Source organism: Papaver somniferum, chromosome 1 (assembly GCF_003573695.1).
Source record: "Papaver somniferum cultivar HN1 chromosome 1, ASM357369v1, whole genome shotgun sequence".
Lineage (NCBI taxonomy): Eukaryota > Viridiplantae > Streptophyta > Magnoliopsida > Ranunculales > Papaveraceae > Papaver > Papaver somniferum.
The window spans coordinates 208140248-208162964 of NC_039358.1; the positions used below are offsets into that span (position 1 = coordinate 208140248).

At 38.2% G+C, this 22717-nt stretch overlaps 2 protein-coding genes, 1 long non-coding RNA gene, 1 other non-coding gene and 1 pseudogene across 5 annotated transcripts; 3 read left to right on the forward strand and 2 right to left on the reverse strand.

The window, feature by feature from the left end:
* Nucleotides 1-219: 219 nt before the first annotated feature.
* On the forward strand, nucleotides 220-1330 carry LOC113359180 (receptor-like protein EIX2). Its single transcript, XM_026602857.1, has 2 exons — nucleotides 220-954; nucleotides 1070-1330. Exons 1-2 carry the CDS (start codon nucleotides 220-222, stop codon nucleotides 1079-1081), a joined length of 747 nt encoding a protein of 248 aa, XP_026458642.1. The 3' UTR covers nucleotides 1082-1330.
* A 281-nt stretch (nucleotides 1331-1611) lies between these two features.
* On the forward strand, nucleotides 1612-3183 carry LOC113359185 (LRR receptor-like serine/threonine-protein kinase GSO2). Its single transcript, XM_026602860.1, has one exon. The coding sequence runs from the start codon at nucleotides 1612-1614 to the stop codon at nucleotides 3181-3183; it is 1572 nt and encodes a 523-aa protein (XP_026458645.1).
* A 16059-nt stretch (nucleotides 3184-19242) lies between these two features.
* On the forward strand, nucleotides 19243-20121 carry LOC113336034. Of its 2 annotated transcripts, XR_003353599.1 has the most exons (3): nucleotides 19243-19409; nucleotides 19531-19870; nucleotides 19982-20121. It is a non-coding gene; the product is annotated as an uncharacterized LOC113336034 (long non-coding RNA). The 2 variants fall into 2 exon arrangements; XR_003353598.1 differs by lacking the exon at nucleotides 19982-20121 and having other exon boundaries at nucleotides 19531-19972.
* A 290-nt stretch (nucleotides 20122-20411) lies between these two features.
* LOC113341130 lies at nucleotides 20412-20550 on the reverse strand (annotated as a pseudogene).
* A 1626-nt stretch (nucleotides 20551-22176) lies between these two features.
* Nucleotides 22177-22374, reverse strand: LOC113340952. The gene has a single exon (XR_003355696.1). It is a non-coding gene; the product is annotated as a U2 spliceosomal RNA (small nuclear RNA).
* Nucleotides 22375-22717: the final 343 nt, after the last annotated feature.

Sequence of the window (22717 nt, forward strand, 5' to 3'; positions counted from 1 at the left end):
CAATGCTAATGTGAAACTATAAATAGTATGCCGCATCATTAATCTGCGTATTCACTCATCATACAAATTTTACTTCATTTTCAGTTGGCCATGGTTTCGTTCGATATGAATACTGGAGTAACATTATGGTTTCATCTCCTGTTTATTCATCTTTGTTTCTTGGTCTTTATTTCATCTACTCAAGTGACTGCTGACAATGGATGCCATGAAGAGGAAACAATGGCTCTCCTCAATATCAAATCCTCTTTGTATGATCCTTCAAATCGCTTGGTTTCTTGGGGAGAACGGGGTGTACAAGATGAAAAAAACTGTTGCAATTGGCAAGGAATCAGATGTTCCAATGATTCATTTCATGTAATCTCAATCGACCTTCGAAACATACAACTTGAAAATTACAAATTTGAACAGGAAGAAAATAACAAAATTGAACAGGAAGAGTCCCTTATACTCAGTAAGCCACCAAATACCATGCTGCAAGGTACAATATCTCCTTCCCTTTCTAACATTACCCATCTTGAGTATCTTGATCTCGGGTACAATGATTTTCAGGAATCTGATATCCCGTTTCAATTTTCTGTTCTATCAAAACTCGTTCATCTTGATCTCTCTTTCTCCAACATCTTACCATCATCTCCTAACAAATTCACCAACTTATCATCTTTACGGTACCTCGACTTGTCTTGCCATGGATACTTCATTGGTAGGACCTCTTGCTTACAAACATCAACTATAGAGTGGGTGGGAGGGTTAGTGAATCTCCGAGTATTAAAGCTGAGTGGTATCAGTCTGTACGAGGCTACTACATCAGGACAAGAAAGTCTTGACGAACATATATTGTATCTTTCTAATCTTAGAGTTCTTGATCTCTCGTACTGCGATATAGTTAGCCCAACATTCCTCAATCAGTTTCACAACCTTTCCCGTCTATCATCTCTCAAAATGAATCAGAATGTGGTGAGTTTTTCATTCCTAGAAAAAGTACTCTCTAACATGACCTCACTCTCTATTCTCGAGTTATCTGACTGTCAACTAAATGGTTCATTTCCTTATTATCTTCCTCAATTTGTAGATCTTGACGTGAGCGGTAACTTTGATCTCCATCTTGATATCACTAGGATGTTCAAACATCAATGGTCAAAACTAGAAAAACTTTGGATATCGTACACAAAAGTAACCGGGCCAATTCTGCGTGTAATATCAAATGCCGCACCGGTGTTGGTTAATCTTGATGTCTCATATTGTTCAATTCATGGACCTCTACCTTCTTCATTATTCAGTACTCTTTCTCAATTGCAGTATCTTGACCTCGGTAGCAATTCCATTACAGGTGGTATTCCTTCTTCAATCTCCAATCTAAAGCACCTCCACTATCTAAACTTGTATAGCAATGACATCCAAGGTTCAATACCAAACTCAATCTGCGAGATTTTTCCACTTCAAAAACTTGTTTTGGATAATAATAATATATCAGGAAAGATACCAAGTTGCATAAACAAACTACAAAGTCTTAATTTGCTTAGTATTTCAAACACATCTGCTGAAGGCAATATTTCCCTAACCTCATTGATTAACAATTCTCCAAGTCTAATACGCCTGGATTTGAGTTTAAATATGCAGCTTAACGTAGTTATAGATCAAGACTTGAAAATATACCCTCCTAATCTTATGCTGAAGAAATTAAGGTTGACCTCAACCAATCTCAAAGGATCTCCTACTTTCATTTGTAATCTCAAGGGTCTTGTAAAGTTGTATATGTCTCGTACTAACCTTACCGGAACTCTGCCTTCTTGTCTCTTTAAACTCGTACATCTTGATGAAATAGCTTTGTCAAACAACATGCTTTCCGGTACTCTACCTCTTCCTCCTAAGGATGTTACAATTTTTCAGGATATTATACTTTTTGATGTATCAAATAACAAATTAAGTGGTGAAATCTCAGTAGAAACCGGAGAAAGACTATCTTATGTCAAGATCATCCTCCTACGCGGTAATGAACTTTCAGGGTCGATTCCATTTTCTATATTTCCCACTGAAACAAAATTAGTCTCAGAATTTTCTCTTGGTACACTTGATCTCTCCGACAACAAACTAACCGGGGGTATACCTACTAAAATATGGCGTGGAAGTACTCTTACTTCTCTCAAACTTGGCAACAACAATCTCACTGGAATAGTTCCAAAGGAGCTTGAATTGGCTAAACACCTGCGTGTTCTCCTGTTAAATGATAATCATCTGGATGGTACTATTGATTTCGTCACCGGGCTTCATAAGTTGGAATATCTCAACTTAGGTAATAACAACTTTGGAGGTGGTATACCAACTGCTTTGGGTTCACTCCAAGACCTTTCAGTCGTTTCTTTAAGGTCAAACAAGTTATGCGGGAGAATCCCGGAGGAGATTATTAATTTGCAGAAATTATGTATACTAGATTTGTCCCTGAATAATCTCTCAGGCCATATTCCTACAAAATTAGGGAACTTGAGTGGATTAATAATAAGTGGTTCTTGTCATGCATTCTATGGTTTTGGTGGTTCTAATAATGATCAACTGACGGTGCTTACAAAAGGGAACATGGTACAAGTTAAGAAGTTTTACGACTATAGCTCTGTGGTTGATCTATCATGCAATGCTCTTGACGGGAACATTCCAGAAGAGATTGGCTTGTTAGAAGCACTATCATCGCTTAACTTGTCCCATAATCAATTTTCAGAGGATATCCCAGAAAATATTGGAAACCTGTCTGCTCTAGAGTCTTTGGATTTAAGTTCCAACAGATTGTCCGGATCTATCCCACAATCTTTGACAACAATCGACACTCTTGGGGTTTTAAACTTTTCTTACAATAAGTTGAGTGGAAGGATTCCAAGAGGAAATCATTTTGATACACTAGGTTTGGATGGTTCCGTTTTCACAGGGAACGATTTATTGTGTGGTTTCCCTACGGAGAAACTTTGCAAGGGTGATATGAGTGTTGGTAACTCTTCAAATAAAGTTGATGAAGATGATCGGGATGATGCCAAGGAAAAGTTATTGTTGTATGCTATCGTTGCTTTAGGATTTGGGGTTGGATTTTGGGGTTTGTTCCTTGTTTTGCTTTTGAAAAAAGAGAAATGGTGGTTTCCGTATTGGAGATTTATTAATTTTATTGTCGAGAGAATCACAAATTATGTTCGACATCACTGATTGTAAACAAGGGTATTGCTAATTTATTTTTGATGGATAACGCTAACGCAACTTATTATATACACAAAATTGGTTAAAAAAACCAAAATCAAGAATTCCTGGGTGAAAAAGACTTGTACATTTTGATACTGTTTAAATGGACAAAAATTAAAAAGATATTGTTCAAATGGACAAAAATATAAAATAGCCAGGATGTAATCAGTTTCATCCTACCCATTTTCAAATATTTTTTCTTATTTTTAATTTATATCAGGATGCATCCAGTTTCATCCTTGCTATTTTTTAAGTTTAAGCCGCGATGAATCCAGTTTCATCCTTGATATTTTTTTTGTCAATTTCACCCATACTAATTTTTTCTCGTCCATTTGAACCATGTTTTAATTTTTTTTGGACAAATGACCCATTTTCCGTATTATATAGGGAATTTGTTGATAGTTATAATACCAGTGATTTCTGCTCAATTTCTTAAATTGTGTTGGCAATGATAGTTGCTCGCTTCCATTCTACTCCCTGCATCCCAAATATAAAGGCGAAGAAGTGCATTTTTCTTGGAATAAGAAATTTTCTTGATTTTATACATATCTATTTACTTTCATGTTTTACCCTTTGTTCAATTTTCGATATCACAAAATAACTTAATTGTGATGATATATGGAAAAATTCATCTCAAGGGTGGAGTTCCGCCTATCCAATGGGACATCCAAAATCTAAATCTGCTTTTTATATCGGAGACGGAGGGAGTATTTTGTTAAGAATCTTTTACAAAATTGGTAGGTTTAGCCAATGTCACTGTGCTACATTTGGTAAAGTCGTTCAATGATAATACTAACTACCTAAGTTTGAAACTCATCAACACCAAATTTTTTATCAATAAAAATAAAAATAAAAATAAAAATAAAAATAAAAATAAAAATGGCAGTTTATGATTTTCGTCCGCAGTGATTTTGGAAAGGATAACTTGGTCTTCTTATAGTCTTTAAGACACCCCTTAAGAGGCTAAATTAATTGGCTTTAAATTAGTTGGAGAGAAAACCACAACATGCCTTTTTGTATTTTGATCGATAAAGAATTTGGATCCCTTAGCAGGCTAACTTATTGGCTTTAGATTTAGCAGCCCCAATTATTTTAAGCAGCTCCCAAGTGCACCAGCGAGATTATTTTAAGCAGCTCCCAAGTGAAGTTGACCCCTGGAAATGCTCTTAATCAAATCTCACAGAGCGACGACAAAATGATAATGATAACAATAAAAAGGAACTAGATTTTGTGCCCGTGCTATGCTCGAGAATTTTTTCTTTTAACCGTATTTTTGATTTGGTGTGATGTGGCTTCGCCTAGTCTCGTCGTGTATTTTTTATTAGGTGTGGTGGGGTTTCGTCCCACCCCGTTACGATACATTTTTTATTAGGTGTGGCTCGGCTTCGGCTTCGCCTCGCCTCGCCCCGTCGTGATGCATTTTTTGATTTGGCGTTGCACGGCTTCGCCCCTCCCATCGCGATACCTTTTTGATTAGGTGTGGCTCGGGTTCGGCTTCGCCCCGCCTCGCCCCGTCCCGACGCATTTTTGATTTGTTGTTGCGCGGCTTCCCCCGCCCCGTCGCGTATTTTTTATTAGGTGTCGTTGGGCTTCGCCCCTTCCCGTTGCAACACATTTTTGATTAGGTGTGGCTCGGCTTCGCCTCGCTCCATCCCGACGCGTTTTTGATATTTTGTTGCACGGCTTCGCCCCTTCCCGTCGCGATACATTTTTGTTTAGTGTGGCTCAGCTTCAGTTTCTCCCCGCCCCGTCGCTATACTATTTTGATTTGGTGTGACTCGGCTTCGACTCGCCTCGCCCCGTCGTTTGGGGTTTTTTATTTGGTATGGCTCGTCTTCACTATTTTATAATATTTTGTGAAGGTGCAAGTCTGTCAGTGGGTGAAATCCAGTTCCCCAAAGAAGAACAGGACATAAGGTGTAAGGTTTTCAAAAATGGAAGAAAAAGAATAGAAAAATAGTTAATAGTGGTATAACTTAGTAAATTTATGGATGGTGGCCCGTTGGTCCAGTCCACTGATTAGATTCAGTCCATTCATCACTATCCGATAAACTCCAATCACACAAAAAATAATGCAGATTCTTATGATGTAGAGCCTATTTCAATTCATATTTGAAGAATTTAACAGATATGTAGAGCCTATTAAATAAGGAAACAATGCATAACATTGTAGAACTGGCAGAATAATTGGACTGCAATAGATGAATGATAGTTCCACTTCACAGAGCAAGTATTAAGAAACATGGCATCCTAACGTATTGGTTGTCCTAACTAATTGAACTACCTCTGAAGTTATAAAAACAGGGAAAAGAACAAACTATTAATGTGTTATTCGAATTTCATAGTGTGTGAATTTCTTAATAAGCAACTGCGCATCAATTCCAGAAACCGCGTGGACACCGGAATCCGTAGTACGCTTTGATCTAGATGGTTGTTCATCGTCAGTAAAAATCCAGGAATGAAAGTACCCAAAGAAGCAGCAATGTGATTGAGCAAAGGGATAAGCCAAGGGTCGGAAGTCAGGTTCAGAACTGTATGCACAGACAACACTTGTCCAAAACTCAAGGAAATTCATGAACTTCCATTCATACACCCTCCAAAATGCTTCCTGCATTATATGAGAAAATTTTCCAGTCCAGCAATAGACTTGGCAGATCTAGGACTTCATATTTCTAAATAACAAAAAATACTTTTAAGTTCATCTTTATGAGTGGTTTCTTGTTCCTTGCTGCAATTTACATGGTGAGTGGTTGCCAAGGAACTAAATATGCTGCAATTTTCGTGAAATGTACAAAGGTATATCAGTTGCCAGATTACCCGTAATTAGTACATCCCTACCATGTTATTATACAACAAAAACATTAAAAAGTGTTAATTAGATTAAATTAGTAAAATTCATATTAGCTCCAGCAGACATTAAATATAACCCTTTGTTTTTCTTATTCTGTAGTATATGTATATCCCTGGGTGAATATGTGAGCAGCCCCAATTTTTTATGACAAAGCTGCATGCTCATGAAACAAATCAATATGAAACGAAACATACCCCGTAACTAATCATTTCATATTCTGGTAATGGTACTCATACATCCAATTCCACAATAGATTCCTGGACAAAGATATAAGCCAATACTTGCAATATATGGGAATCAATCTAGTCTTTGCATAAATGATGTGCTTACCTTGAATGCATTTAACCACTATGCAAACTACTTAAAACCTCAAAACATAAATACTTCTAAAAAAATACATTTAAATCCCATAATCTAACTATAATTTCAATTTAAGAAAACTTTTTCGAAATTTCTTCTGATTAACCCATTGTAGCTAGCATAAGATGGGACATAATCAAATTAGAGGAAACCCGATGTATAAGAGTTTAAAATCTTACATAGCACGTAAGAGTTTTGTGAGTCTGTACAATCGCATCATTCCATGCTTAGTTGATAATAATGTATAGTAATTACCTAGGGAAGGAAAAAGTCAACAATCTCTTTGTGGCCATACTTTCTCAAAGCATATGCATTGTCTGGTTTCACTTTCACATTTCCGTGAGGAGTTCAATGCTGAAGTTAAAGGATGATAGACCATAAACATTCATGTAATTGTCTAAAGCAAGCTGAAAAAATCTTACTTGAGACCGGCACTGTAGATTGACTCATGATGGTATTTTGCAGATGCTGAGTTTGAAAACATGAAAGAGAAAGCAGTAATTAATGGTATCTGCCATAGTTCATATGTTGAGACCTCCATCTCTAAAGAGGGACTATACGTTGTTGCAGCAACCCAAAACGTGCACCATCCCCAACTATCATGTGTCTTAAGTACAACATGAGGTGTTGATCGAAGTGAGTTTGTGCAGGCTGAAGAACTGATGGGTTAGTAGTTCTCATGGTAGAGTATAGCCTTGAAACTCCGGTGCAGCTACGTAAAAGCAATAATTTAGCCTGAGGATCTTGTAGCTTTCTGACAGATTCCATTAACCCTATAGTTTTGTTTACGCTACTCATGACTAAGTTGTTGCAGAATTGAGTATCCAAACTTACTGGGCCACCCAAAAATTTGACACCATCATACGGTCTATTAATATTAAACGGGAAAACACCATCTGCCAGACTTCTAAGGTCAGATGTAGGGAAAAACAATTCTGTCTTGCTGATGTTAAGATGCAACCCTCTATCCTCGCCTTCAGATTGTACTATTTTCAAAGCTTTAGCCACTTGTAAAGTTTCTCCCACAATTGTACCATCATCCAAATAGCAAGCTTGCACTGTGAAGCAATTTGAGTGACAAGAGGGTGTAAGGTTAAAGAAAATAACAAGCGGCCCTATGGATCTCCCTGCTCCACTCCCTGAGCAGATGAGAGAATGAATTCATTGTAATATAATTTTAGTAGGTGTTCTATAGCAAAATTCTACCCATCTGGAAATACTAGGACACTTTTTTCTTGCTTCTTTTAATATTGTAGTTTTGTCAACTAAATTAAAGGCATTACTGAAGTCAATGAGAAGCATTGGCATGGTACTGTCGCTGCTTTTATGTTCCAAAATCTTGTTGACTGAATGAAGAATATATTCACCCCCACGAGGATACCTACACCGAATTGATAATCACCCAAATATGACGGCATTTCTTTACTGATAGCTGAAGCAACTATTTTGGAACACAATCTTCTCCAAATTGTCCCTACATCAATTGTCCTAATGCCACCACCTGGATTCATTAGGTGTTAATGGAACACTAGCTATGTACTCTCCCAATTCAGCAGGATATACCCCTTCAAGCCATAAATTAACAACACCTGCTATGGAGGACAACAATGCAACAGACACAGAAAAAGGTACGTGTACCTTCCCATGGTATTGGACTCATCGTTCCTACTAGGTTTTGAAAAAAAACTTGATCGTATAAAATAATTTTTAGAGAGCACATAACTATTTTTCAATACTGCAATTTTGTACTTTTTGTTGGAGCATAGCTCGGTTGAACTCACCAAGCGTTGGTATGTTAAGTTTGGTTGTCATATTTTAATGTGTCAAAACTCATCTAAAGTCGCTTGATTATATATACTAGAGTCAACTTCGTTTAGGTTAGACTAGAAAATCTAGGAATGTTGAGACATACAAGTATTACTCCGAAGACCTGAAGAATGTGAAGAAGTAGCGAACTACAACGACGACATCATCCTTCCACTTGAGGTTAGTAATATTGACTTGAACTGTTTCATTCCTAACGTATCATTCAAGCCGTGTTATATTGAAAACATAACTGCGAAGCTGTATATACTGTACATATTGTATAATACTCTAGTAATGTGACATGGTCATATTTTTATGATCATAATATTAGGGAATTAGATTACGAAGTATAACGCTTATCTTTTGAACTTCGTAAATATGACATCGACATAATCTTGTATATATTATTATGATTATGTGAATGGGTTATGGTGAAGATTTCATCCTAGAAAACAATGTTTTACATTCGTTTAAAGGAAGTACATTCATGAACTTATTTCGTAAATCGAAAGGGAAATCATTAGGTTTGTTACTGTTTCATCTAAATCAAAATAATATTTTGTTTGAAACTAATTTTGGTATATCTTTTTTTTTCCAGTTTTTGTTGAAACCAGTTTTGGTTTCATTAATTTTTCCAGTTTTTGTCGATGGGACCAATTTTTGTGCACTGGTCGGTGGCGGTGGGGGTTGGGGCGGTGGCGGTAGCGTTAGCGGTGGTGGTTGGCAGCGGCAGCGACCATCAGGGGTGGTGGTGGTGGCGGTTGGTGGCGGTGGTTGGTGATGCTTGCGGTGGTAGTTGGTGGTGGTGGCAGTGCTGAATGGTGGTTAATGGTGGGTTTATGTTGATAGTGTTGGTGGCGATGAGAAATTGAAATTGAGTGTGGGGTTTGTTTTATTTTTTGTTGGGGTGATTTCAACTAAAAGGGTAGCATAGACACTTTCTTCCAAATGGAGTTTTTATAAACAAATTGTTTTATTGGATTTTTTGTGGATAGATAGTGACATTTTTGGGGTTATAACCCACGACCTACAGTATTAGTTTACTAGTTTACCCACGGAGGGACTATTTTTCTCTTTCCTTTTTCTCTCTAAATACAAAGAGGGGACCCTTTCTCCCTCCATTTTTTCTCTAATATCAAATCAACGAGACCAACGATAAATTAGGAAAATGTATGAGAAAGTGGCTGCAAAGATTAGTTTTGTTAATCTTTGTGCATTATTTTTATTTGGTAAATCCGGAAAAGTTAGGGAATGAACCACCAGGCTAACGCCTCACTTACTTAATCTTTTTGCAAACCAAAGAAGCATATTTTTCGAATGTTGTTTCACTTAAGCGCACTAAATACCCGGACAAATGTGTTTTGTATGGTTATGGTTTGAGTGTTCTAGCTTTCTCTACTTTAGGAGAACTTGGTGAAGATACTTTATGTTTTCTTAAGCGTCTGAAAAACTGTCTTGTTAGTAATGATGCTAGTAGTGGTTTGGGAAGTTTTATTTTTTTATAGGCTAGGTATTGCTATTCAAAAGAGTGTTGGATCTCAGCTTGTTGCTAGGCCAACCAAAGTTCGGTACGAGTCATAATCTGTAAAAAAAATAATTAAATCTTCTCTTTCACGTTTTTTTTAACTAAGACCTTGTTTGTTTGTAGATGACTCGGCGTTTAGGTCTGAGTCATCCCCTGACTACGGTTAGCAGTCAGACCGTTTGTTTTCTATTCCGAGTCAGATTTGACTCAACCTCTGACTCAGGCCTAACCCCTGACTCGGACCCTTTTGACTCAGGTAATAAAATACTCCTGACTCACGGAACCAAACCACTGACTCACATATTTTTGACTCAGTTGAGTCATATCTGACTCAAGTCTGGTGATTTCAGTCAGATCCAGACGACTCAGATGAGTGAGTCAACAAACATGGTGTAAATATCATAAACGTATATCGTGTCAACAAAATTGGACTCTCTCTCTTGTATCCCTATTGAATTCCTCTCCTCTTCCACCACCGCGACTCCACACTTTATATCAACAAGAAAGTGAATTTGTTGATTTCAGAATTTTGAAAAAATGGCTCTCCCCTCTCTCCTCTCTCTCCCCTTCACCTGAGCTTTCTCCCCTCTCGGTAACGGCTACTTCCTACCGTTTCTTTTCTGTCCCATTATTCCAACGTCTCTTTAACGGCTCTCTCTAGCCGCCGATCCCAAAATTTTTTGCCGGAAACCTCCAATCTTTCTCTGCAAATGATACTTCTCATCTAATCTCGAGCACAATCCATGAACACTACTCAAAAGTCTCACATTTGCAACTGCAATTGCATCAATTATACAACACAAATCACAAATACCACTCAAATCACAAAAAGCTCAAAAATCACTTGCAACACACAAATCACTGAATTCATAACTTACAATCCGAAGAATCACACAGGAATGAATGCCCAACCCATCAAAGGCCATTCTGGCATATCTCATGATTATTATGGCACGAAAGCTTTTCTGGGTTCTTTTACAAAAACACATACCCAATCTAGCCTAACTCAACATCTTTCAGTCTTACTGGAAAATTCTTATCAAAAACAACTTGCCACTAAACTCCCATTGCCTAGATTTAAATTACCATGTTCAAGCTCTGAAAGCCAGATTTTTATCCTAGAAAAGGAAGGAGTTTTTTTTTTTGAGACAGAAATCTCAACCAGTTAATCTGAGGTTCTCTAGTTGCAAAGCTCATTGGGGAATCAGCTGGATTTCTACACCTCCTTCCCCTGGTATGTATCAGTGTACTATCTTGGCTATTTTGGATAAAATTCCTGGAGGTGAGTACTTGACTCTCTGTTTGTTTGTTTCTCTACTCACTACTCCTAATTTGATCTTTCTACAATTTACCAAAAGCATATGCTCTCTATTGCCTGCTAGTCCTACCAAGTCCCTTAAACCTAACTATTTCTTGAACCTTGTTAGCACTCATGATCTTCTATATTGGGAAAATTGCTTCTTTCTTAACATGCTTTTAACTAGGAATCAGCTACATTGCACTACTTTTTCTTTAAATAGAAATAAAAACTTAAACATAGTACTACAAATTACCAAAGTATGCATAAAACATTTCCATAAACAGGATATCATCATTTTTTTTGGCATCAAACTAAAAGAAAAGATTTCAGAATGTCTGGTACTACTAAATTCAGCATGTGCAGCTTGCCAAATCCTACCTGTTTAGTCTGCTTTTGGCCCCCCTGACTCAAGTGCAACATCTCTGGCAGCTCTGGCCATCACTGCCTCATACACCCTCTCTACAACCCTTGCATCTGCTTTAGGAGGCAAAGTGTCATCAGCCGGAAACACAGGAAGCTGGAGCTCCTCACCTCGCATAGCACTAGCCTTTGCAGATCTGTAGATTTGACCCACAATCCTAGAATCAACTCCAGGAGTTACATGCTCATCTCGAGGAACTTCAAGTGGATGTGTGACTTCTCCAGCACCAGTCTGAGACACCTCGGCCACATCCTGAGCCATCTGCCTGAGAGTGGGAGCAAGAATGAACAAATTGGGAAATGTGATCTGACCTAGTTCAGGTGGCATTGTAGCTTTGATCTGAATCTGATCCTTGGAAGGATCAGGTATATGAGCTGAAAAGAAGCCCTGCTGAGTCCCCCCACAGACAATCCGCTCATCATCTACCAATACAATGCCTTCCTTTATCACCACGCGGCCCTTTGTGGGGTGCAGAGCAAAAACAACTCACCCATCTTTTACACCCACAAGTTCTCCATTCTGAATTCGGCCTTGCTCGACCTGTTGCGGTGGTCTCCCTCGCCTGGCAGTTTCATACACAACCCTTTCCCCATTGCCTGCTCTCCCACCTCTAAAACCAGACACCCTACCACCAGAACCTGCTCTCCCATACATTGCATCAGAAGTATAATGCAATTTATGCATGTTATAAACAAAAAAACCTTCACTTATCCTTGCAGTTTCAACCTACAAAATTCAATTATCAGGCCGCAAATAGTACTCAAATTGAGTAAATGCATGGAAGTTAAAACCTCAACCGAGAACTGCTTGATTTACAAAGAATTTTACCTGCTTTATCTGAGGGATTTCAACAGTATGCTCTATTTGAGGCTCGACTTCGACAACTCTCTGCTTCTCATGCTCATCTCTCTGGGGTCGCATATTTGCATCCATCTTCCCTTTTCCTGGAGATTTCAACGCGGAGATTACTCTAGAAATGTTGTTCAATAGAAAGATTACACAGGAACACTTTTTTTCTCTCAGCGAAAACTGATCAAGAAACTTATTGAAATTATCATCTCAGCGGTTTTAAACAACTTAAGAAGAGCAACAGCCTCTCAATTACAACCGTCAAAAATCCTCGGGAGTTACCAGACTTGCAGCATTAACTTCCGGTCTTGCAACTTGAGGCGCATGATCAAGCCTACTGGCATCATTATTGGGCCTACTACAAGCAAAGAACCACCATTGGCTCATGCAAAGCGAAAACAGACACCTGGAAAGAATTCTCTTTCCACGTCAAAGGGTCAGATTTTGAGTAAATGGATCTGCAACATTCCCACCCGACAAGCCCAGATACAAAAACTACCTCAAACTTTCGAAATGACTCAGACACTTTTAACCACTCAGATATAAGATTTTCGAAATGACTCAGACACTTTTAACCACTCAAATCCTTCCAGCCGCAAGTACAAGGACCACTTCAACTGCAATACCAAGGACCAATTCAAAGACAACCTCTTCATCAAAGACAAAAAACAAATCCAACTTGCGTCAACATTTCAAAATTCAGCTAGACATGTCGTTCTCAGTCATTATGAAGACTACATAATTACCATCTACTACCCCCAATGGTAAGGACAAGGTAAGACTCTAAACACTTTAAATAACAATTTTATTGTCCTTGTATGCAGGTACATGAGCCAGAACCCATTAGTCACGAGAGCCAGCAACAACTATCACCAACTGAACTACAAAGTGATGTCCACACCAACAGATCAGTACTTATCAAAACTAGTTTGGACTAACTTGAGTACAACCCACATCTATGTTCCAAAGATCAACATTACTGACATTTGCAAGAATCATTTTCAAATTAAAGCTTGGGTGGATGCCCCACACTACCACAGCTGGTCCTTCCTTGTTAGAATACACTTTGGTAAATATACCTACTGGTTCTTATTCGTTTACTACCCACAAATGGCTTCCTCATCAAATCCCTCCAACCCAAACATTGAAATTCTTGTTGATCAGATGAACAAAACCCTCAATATGCCTGAAGTAGATCTTTATCCTAAGGTTTTCTTAAACCCTGACAACATTAGAGCCAAGCAACCTTTAGATTGGAAATGGTGTTTTATTGGAAAACTCTACAGCAATATCTGTTATGAAACATCCAGAATCAGTACATTCATCAACAACATCTGGGAATTTAATGGTAGAGTTGAACTAGATATTTGGAATAGAAGAAGAAATTTTTTCATCCTCAGACTCACTCATGAAGATGATTTCTCAACACTGAGGAATGGAGGCACCAGAGGAGTTTTTGACAAGCTTATGGTTCTTGTTGGTGTCCCCTTGGAGGCCCAGACTTAATTCATGAAGAACAATTTACTAAGGTAATGGTTTGGCTGCTCATCAAAAGAATCCCATCACACATCATACCAGATATCAAAATATTCTACAACCTGTTGGAGTTTTTCAAACTGCCAAGAAACCTTATGGAAGAGACAAATTTGAAAAAAATTTAGAAGTTAAACTTACCATTGATGTTACCAAACCTTTGAAGTTTGGTATTGAAGCTTTTGAATTCCCATCTCTCATTGGCTGGAGTTTGCTTATGCTCTCAATGGAATCAAATTCTGCAAAGTTTGTAGAATATTAGATCATCCATACCCACCCTGCCCCATCCCACCCACACATTCAAAATCCCACTACTCAAATCACAAAAGCCTGCAAACACCTCAATCTCTCCCACCACCCCAAACTGTCTACCAAAAATCCGTTCAAGAAGGAAGAAATGCCATTCATAGAGGATACTCTGATGCTGATGCTGCTCAAGTCTTTGAAATCAAGATGAGGAATGCAAAACAGAAAAAATTGGAAAAAATTTTTTGCTAAATTTGCTCCCTCATCTTCAAACACCTCACTTTTGGAGCCTCTGCTAGAGCTGATCCCAACTCCCCACATCTGGATGTCATTGCCAGCCAAATAAGGCACAGAAAACTTGAGCTCTCAAAGAAAATCTCCACCAACTACAGGAATCACCAAGCTAAAACAAAGATCAAGGAAGCAGCTAGAGCTAAAAATACTTCAAACACTAATGCCAACCAAACTCTGGACACCACTGGTATCTTTCCAATCATCCCTTCCCAAACCATCATAACTCTAGCTCAAATCAAGGAAAGAATGGATGCTGAAACTGTCCAGTTCAAAAAGAAGGCTTGGAAAGCTAGAAAGACAATTCACGTCTTCACTGAAGAAGATTCACCCTCTGATAATGACAGTATTAAGGATTTGGACAAGCAGAAAGTCATGCCAAAAAGGAAGCAATCAACTCAGGGTGCAGAGCTATGGAAACCAATGAAACTGACAACAACAAAAGATTCAAGACTACCAGAAAACTATGCTGAACCTCTGGCTCAAGCTTTCCCTTATGACTAATGGTGCTTCTGGCTCATCAACACCAACCCCTGAGGTAATTTCCTTCTCTATCTTCTATCTTGGATTAAACTGCAACCAACATTTTATTTCCTCATACTGTTACATCATAAGCTACTATGATCCTATAGCTAGGAGACCAACCTCTAAATACCCCCTGTATCCTATTTTTGGCAATTCTTTACTTCTATAGCCTGGAACTGCCAAGGTCTAGGGCAAAAATATACTAAGAATATCTTAATGATATGCTGACCAAATTTAATCCTGATATCTGTTCATATCTGAAACCAAACAGAAACATGGTAAACTTTTAAATTCTATGAAACAGCTTAATATCCAAAAAATTTGGCATGTTAATCCTGGAGGGGCTAGTGGTACAGCTGGTGGATTAGTAATGATATGGAAGAACAATCTTGATGTTGAATTCTAGACTGTTCATTAACCATATCAATGCTAAAATACAGCCTACTAGTGGCCCTCCCTGGCTCTTCACTGGTTATATGGTAATTCTAATAATACTCAGTGTAAACTAAATTCTTGGAAAGTTTTGGAGTATACTGCTTCCAAGAACTCCCTCCCTTGGTTGGTTATTGGTGATTTCAACTTTATCTTACATGATTTTGAAAAATACAGTATCCAACCACTGGACAATGCTGAAGCTAATATTTTTAGTAACAAGATTATTGATCTGGATCTAAATGATTTAGGCAGCACTGGATGCCCTTTCACTTGGACAAATAAGATAAGTGGGCCTGTCCTCACTGAGCAGAGATTGGATAGAGGATTAGCCATTGAGTCATGGCTCCTCCTATATCCAAACTCTACTATCACTAATCTTTTAGCTATTGTCTCTGATCACCATCCCATTTTGCTTAACACTAATCCTCACTGGAGTACTGGTAAAATCCGTTTCAAGTTCTTTGGTCCTTGGCTAGACCATAAGGATTGTAAGGATATCATTTTTGAATGTTGGCAGAGGAACTTATCTGGTTCTAGCGCTTTTCTAATTGCTAGAAAACTCAAAGAGGTCAAGCTGAAACTCAAAATCTGGAACAAAGAAGTTTATGGCAACATAAAGACAAACATTGAAGAATGTAAGCAACATCTGCATTGGCTACAAGAAAACTACTTCAATCAGGACAGAAGTAAAGCCTTACAAACTGCAATGAAAGTTCTCAGAGAATGCAAGACATTGAAGAAATTTTTTGGAAAATCAAAAGCACAGACCAATATATCAAATTGGGAGATAAGAATACAAGTTATTTCCACATAACTAAAAAAAGCATATTAAGGAGGAACAAGATAGATACCATCCAAGATAGTTCTGGAAACTGGATTGAAAACTACCAAGACATAAAGCAATGCTTCACCAACCACTTCTCAAAAATGGCTACTTCAGAATCCTCTTCTATGAATACTGAAATCCTTAACCTCATTCCTACAGTCATAACCACTGAAGATAAAAAAAATCTCAATAGAATTCCTGAAGATAGTGAGGTCAAAGTTATTCTCTTCAGCATGGCCAAAGATAAAGCTCCAGGACCAGATGGCTTCCCACCTAACTTCTTCCAAATGAATTGGGACATTATAGGAGAGGACCTAGTTAAAATGGTCCAACATTTCTTCAAGTCAGGATACCTTCTCAAAGAAATGAACTCAACCTTCATATCCTTGATACCCAAAATTGATAACCCTACTAGTCCCAACCATTTCACACCCATTAGCCTCTGCAACACCACTTACAAAATCATATCCAAACTGCTAGCCCAAATAATGAAACCATATCTCAACAAAATCATATCTCCCTACCAATATGCCTTCATACCAGGAAGACAAATAGCTGATAATATAACCATTGCCCATGAAATTATTCACCACATGAGAACCAGAAGAGGTCTTAAAGGCAACAAAGGAAGTATGGGGATCAAGATTGATATGGCTAAAGCCTTTGACAGAGTGGACTGGAAGTTTCTTCATACAATTATGGTCAAAATTGGCTTCAACTCTGAATGGAGCAACAAGATTATGCAATGCATATCCACTACTTCTACTGTTGTCCTTCTAAATGGCTCCCCTGACAAATTCTTTAACCCTAGTAGAGGACTCAGGCAAGGAGACCCCCTGTCTCCTTACCTGTTTCTTTTCTGCATTGAGGCACTATACAGAACCTTATCTCATGATGAAGAGTTGTGTCTCATATCTGGAGTAAAAATTTGAAGAAATGCCCCATCCATAAATCATCTCCTCTTTGTTGATGATTGTATGGTTTTCTGTAAGGCAAACACTATTGAAGCACAGAATCTCAAGGATATCCTCAACATTTTTGGAGATACTTCTGGCCAACTCATCAACTTCAGCAAATCAGGAGTCTTCTTCAGCAAGAACACTGATCCAGCTCTTATGCCTATTATCTGCAAGCTGCTTGGAGTTCAAATTCTACCTACAAATGACAAGTATCTAGGCTCTACTTTATTTACCCATAAAAGCAAGATCCAATCTTTCAAACCAGGAGTGGATAAGAGAAACATGTCTAGCTGGAAGAATTCCCCACTGAACCCATCTGGAAGAGAAGTTATAATAAAATATGTCACCTCTACAACGAGCATATATCAAATGAATTGTTTCAGAATCCCAAAACAAACCTGTCAAGATATGAACAAACTACAAAGAGATTTCTTCTGGGGAAAGAACCTGGAAAACCCCACAGGCTACTACCCAAAAGCCTGGACAGCCATTTGCAAACCTAAGGAGCTTGGTGGATTAGGTTTTATGAATATGGAGCTTTTCAACAGTGCCATGATAACAAAAATAGGATGAAGATTGGAGCAGGACAAGGATTCTCTCTGGTACCAACTGATGGATGCCAAATATTTATTGGGAAGAAATGTTCTCAGCATGAACACCAAAGCTAAAGATGGAGACTCCTGGATATGGAAAGGGGTTTTAGAAGGTATTCATAACATTCAGCAACACTGTGAATGGAGAATAGGAAATGACAACACAATAAAAATTTGGGAGGACTTCTGGATACCTACTTCAACTGACAAACTCATCAAACCTGCAAACTGCCCCAATGATATCCAACTGCTAGCTCACCTAATGACAGATCAAAGGGAATGGAATATTCAGCTCATACAACAAATCTTTAGCTCTGACACTGCTCAAGTCATCATTAATCTTGATATTCACCCTAGAGAAGAAGACAATATTCACTGGAATCTCAACAGCACAGGAAAATTCTATGTTAAAGCTCTATACAAAGCCAAAATAGAGAATCTCTATAGAAATGATCAAACAACAAGAGACTGGAGAGCTATATGGAATTTGGAAGTGGCACTAGCTGTCAAAATTTTTCTCTGGAAATGTGCTCATCAAATTCTGCCAACAAAGGCCAAAACTGCAAGCATTCTCCACTATATTGATCCCATATGCAAATTATGCAACTGTGGGGAGGAAACTATGACACACCTGTTCCTCAACTTCCCTGCAGCCACTGAAGTCTGGCAGCAAATGTTAGGTGGAAATCATGGCTTATTTGATCACCATACTGTTTTCATGGACTGGTTTCACAATGCAAACATCAGTCATAATGTCTGCATCTATGCAACCACTTGTTGGTTCATTTGGAAGGCTAGATGTGATCTAGTTTTCCAAAACATTACTCCAAATGCTAAGAATACTACTCTCAGCATTCAACAACATCTCTGTGATTATAACAGAATTCACAAGTTACATTGCCATGCCTTGAATACTCAGGGGCATATCATTGAGAATGAATCCCATATAGCTACTTCTGGAACTCATGTTGGGATCCAACAACACAAGCAGAGCTTTGGTTTCTTAATCAAAATATGTACTATTCGGGATCCCAACACTTATCAGTTTTTCTCTGCCCTAACTATTATTGATTTTGCAGGCAACTATGTTGATAGCAGAGGACACACAGGACAGTGGGGAGCAGAAGGAGCCACATGAGGAGCATACTTAGCCTTTCAATGGGCAGAGGAAAAGCAGCACATGAACATAGAAATACACGCTGAAACAAATGAAATCCTTGAGCACTTCAACACTCTCTACATCCAAGCAATCAAAGGAAGATTCAGTAGAAACTACCACAAGGAAAAACAGACATCGAATGAAGAATCCCTATTACATATCAAACCTGTAACTTTTATTTTACTGGGTCTTAAACTGTTACATAGAACCTAAAATCTCGAAGCTTTGAATTTGGATATAACTTGTAAGAACCTTAGCAGTGGGTCTAATGTTTGTCTAAACAATGACCGCACTTGCATTATTAGCAATCCAAATCCCAAGGCTCTGCAATCCAAATCCCAAGGCAGTGGGTCTAATGTTTTTCTTAACTTGATGACAATATCTTCAAGATGGATGCTGTTCGTGCTGAGTTACCTCTGAACCTTGACAAATCAAAACATGTAGATCAGGGGAAGTCAACTACAAAACGAGTAAAAAAGAGTAGAAAGGTTAAGGATTATACGGAAAAAATCAGGTTTTTAATTTTTACTTTAATTTCTTATTTTTATTCATAAATTAGGGTTCATGATTTTGGGGAGAAATTTGTTATTTCCTTAATATGATACCACTGTCTGTTTGTTTTTGTGATTGATTAGGACAAGTGATGGATATTTATTCTATGCCCCAAGGTCGTATGTGAGAACCATGCTTAAGGGCAAGTTTCAGAAGAAAACAGATTGAAGCACTCGAACAACAAAATGAATCTTCGGAACCTGCTTCTCTGGTGGTTACTGCTGCTCTACCATCTCCTCCAGCCTCTGCCTAATTAGAAGCAGAAGAAAGAGCTGATTGATAGAACAATCTAACTTAATGTCTTAATTTGGTCTGTCATGGTGGTGTTTGTAGCATATGTGATCTATCTGTGAGACTTAATCTTTTATGCTGAATAAACTAGGCAGTGAATCTAACGAAGTCTTGAACCCTTATGTAGTGTATGTAAGTTTTGGAACTTCACATTTCCGTTGTTCTTTCCATTCACCATGACATTATATTATCTATCCTGATCTTGTTTATAAGAATTTCAGATTTTTCTTTTTTGTTTGCCAGTGCAGTTAGACAGGGTTCCCGAGCATCATGTAAGGTACTGAACAACACTCTATTTGATGTACCTCTGTAGTGATTACTGTTAGTTTAATCTCAGATTGATTTTCTATTAAATATTTGGGAGAGTGGTCTATTAGTTCTAATTACCATTTCCTCTATAAAAAGATTAATCGATGTTACTAATTTGAAGATATGCCTGTTGTTAAGTTTTGCATCAAAATTTGTTGACATTTTACTTTTGCTTTCATATCGTCTCATTTCCACTCCTCTGCTTTACACTAGTCCATGTGGTACATGTCTGCCTTAGAAAATATGAATTTCCTAGGAACATATTTGGGCAGAGGTGAGTCCATGGGATTAGTGCATCTTATACAGAGCAACATGTTTTGCGTCTATCATTAGGTGCACGCCATAGTTATCAGGACTGAATTTACCCTTGATTAGAGGGAAATTCTCGACGGCCCTAGGAGACCTAAGGCCGGGCAGGGGGTTTGGAAATAGTTTTCAATCAGCAATTGACGCGCCTTGGTTATTTACCTCATTAGCTGCGTCATTACCCCAAGCGCAAAGATATTTCAGACGGAATGCATCAACTAGTTTGGAAAGTGAGTCAGTTTCTGATGCATAGAGAAGATCAGTGATCAGCCTTATGAAATCGAGGAAGTCTGCATGAAAGTGGTAAGAAACCTTCATATCCACCACTAAATGCAGCATTCTTTGTTGCCATTTGCAGGCACCTTTCTCTTTTTCATCTATGGATGCTGTTTTTGTCTAGAAAATCAGCTAATTGTTGCTTGTGGCTGCAAGACCAAAAGGAACAATGTGACAAATCATGCAATCAGTGATGGCATAGTTTGACATGCCATGTACCAAGAGTTCGGATTTAGGTTGTTTTTTTTTTTTTATCTTAGATCTGTATTCCTAGAGATAATTGCTAAAAATTAGGCCCTCATCCTGGTCTGAATCTCGATTGGCTGCTGCAGTTCCCTTAGTTGTATTATTTTTCGTAAAGGTGAATAATCTCGAGTCCTTTTCTTAGCCAATAATCTTAGACCGGTGCTACATAAGATTATATACCTTGTCCAGTCTATACCTTTATGCTTATGTCCAGTCTATACCTTTATGCTTATAAGAGAATAACATATAATGTAATGCATTAGAAGCTACCGAGCGTCTGCAATATAAGATCCAACTTCTATGTCTGGGATTCCATTTACAGATTTACATTGAACATTTCTGGTGCATGAAAAAATACTTGTTTTCTTTTACCATTTGGAAATAGTGATGGAATCAAAGTGAATATGATAGTCTTGAGTCCTTTCTTATGTTTTATACCTCGCGCATTGAAGTGTTCAAATGTGGAATAACTTTACTTCACCATCCCCTTAGAAGCAGAATGAGTATATTTTAGAAGCACAAATTGAACTTGACATTAAGCTTCAGAGACGATGAAAAACAAAAAACTTGGGAAACACGAAGGCAAACTTTCCTGGAGTACATTTTTAGAAACTCTTGAGCATTAGCAAGCCCACACAAAAAAAAAAAAAACTTGGAATATAAACTTAAATCTCAGATGAAGGTGAAGAACTAAGAAAATGATGTACACAACAATGAGGTAAGCACAAATTGAAATTAGACATTAAGCTTCAGAGGCCATGAAAAACAAACAACTTGGGCACAGAGGCACAACTGTTTAACAGGTCGGCATCTCCCTGAAGAGCGAGCTAAGAAGTATTAGACTAACTATAGATCATGTATGCTTAACTCAGATGCTAGTGAGGCTGTCTTTTGGTTTATAAACCAAAGGCAAATGAGTAACATTCTCTTTGCACTAAGAAGGCAAACTTTCCTCCACCATCACCTTAGAAGCACTACGGATCCTGTATGCTTAACTCGATGCTAGTGAGGCTGATCTTTTCGTTTATGAACCGAAGGCAAATCAGAAACATTCTCTTTGCGTTATGAAGGCAAACTTTTCTTCACCATCAGCTTAGAAGCAGAGTGAGTACATTTAAGAAGCTTTGAAGCTGCACCTCAGAACTCGAGTATATTAAGCTTCACAAGCCACAGAAAAACAAAAAAGCAGCACAGCACACACACAAGGACTAAACGTTCATTTCTACAAAAAAAAAAGAGAGAGACAAGTTGCTGTGAAGTTCACTCCTCGAAGCACCAAAAGGATTTATCTTAGAATTTGGTGGGGGTGCACCAGGCCTATGCAGTAGTGCAACACAGAGGCGACGCGTGAGAACCCCAGCAGCAAGCTGCTGTGATGGGAACTCCCCCATGAAAAAAATAAATTTAATATCGTGTGAGCCGATGGCTCACATATCAGATATTAAACTGATAAGAACAGATACTACACTTGATCTTAGCCAAAAGGCCGAGAAAGGTATGCTTGTTCTTGCGTTTGGCTTCGTCTTTTATACTGTCTGGTTTCGATTCTTTGGATTTGTACTAGTCTATGTGGTCCTAAATCTTAATCCCACTGCCACAGACAAGTTGAGTTTGGTTGTGGAATTGAGTCGAGTCCATGGGAATGGTAAGAGTCCAGTTTGCTCATGCCTAAGTTATACTAGTAGTCTGATGTTTTAGCTTCAAGTGCAAATCAATAGATAATAGCTGAATTTTCGTTTTCTCATCCTTGCAGAAAGATTAGTCCTACGTGTGTTTACTTACCCTTGCAGAAAGATTAGAGAGGAGGGAGTTGGAAAAAGTTTTCAACCGCCAATTGACATG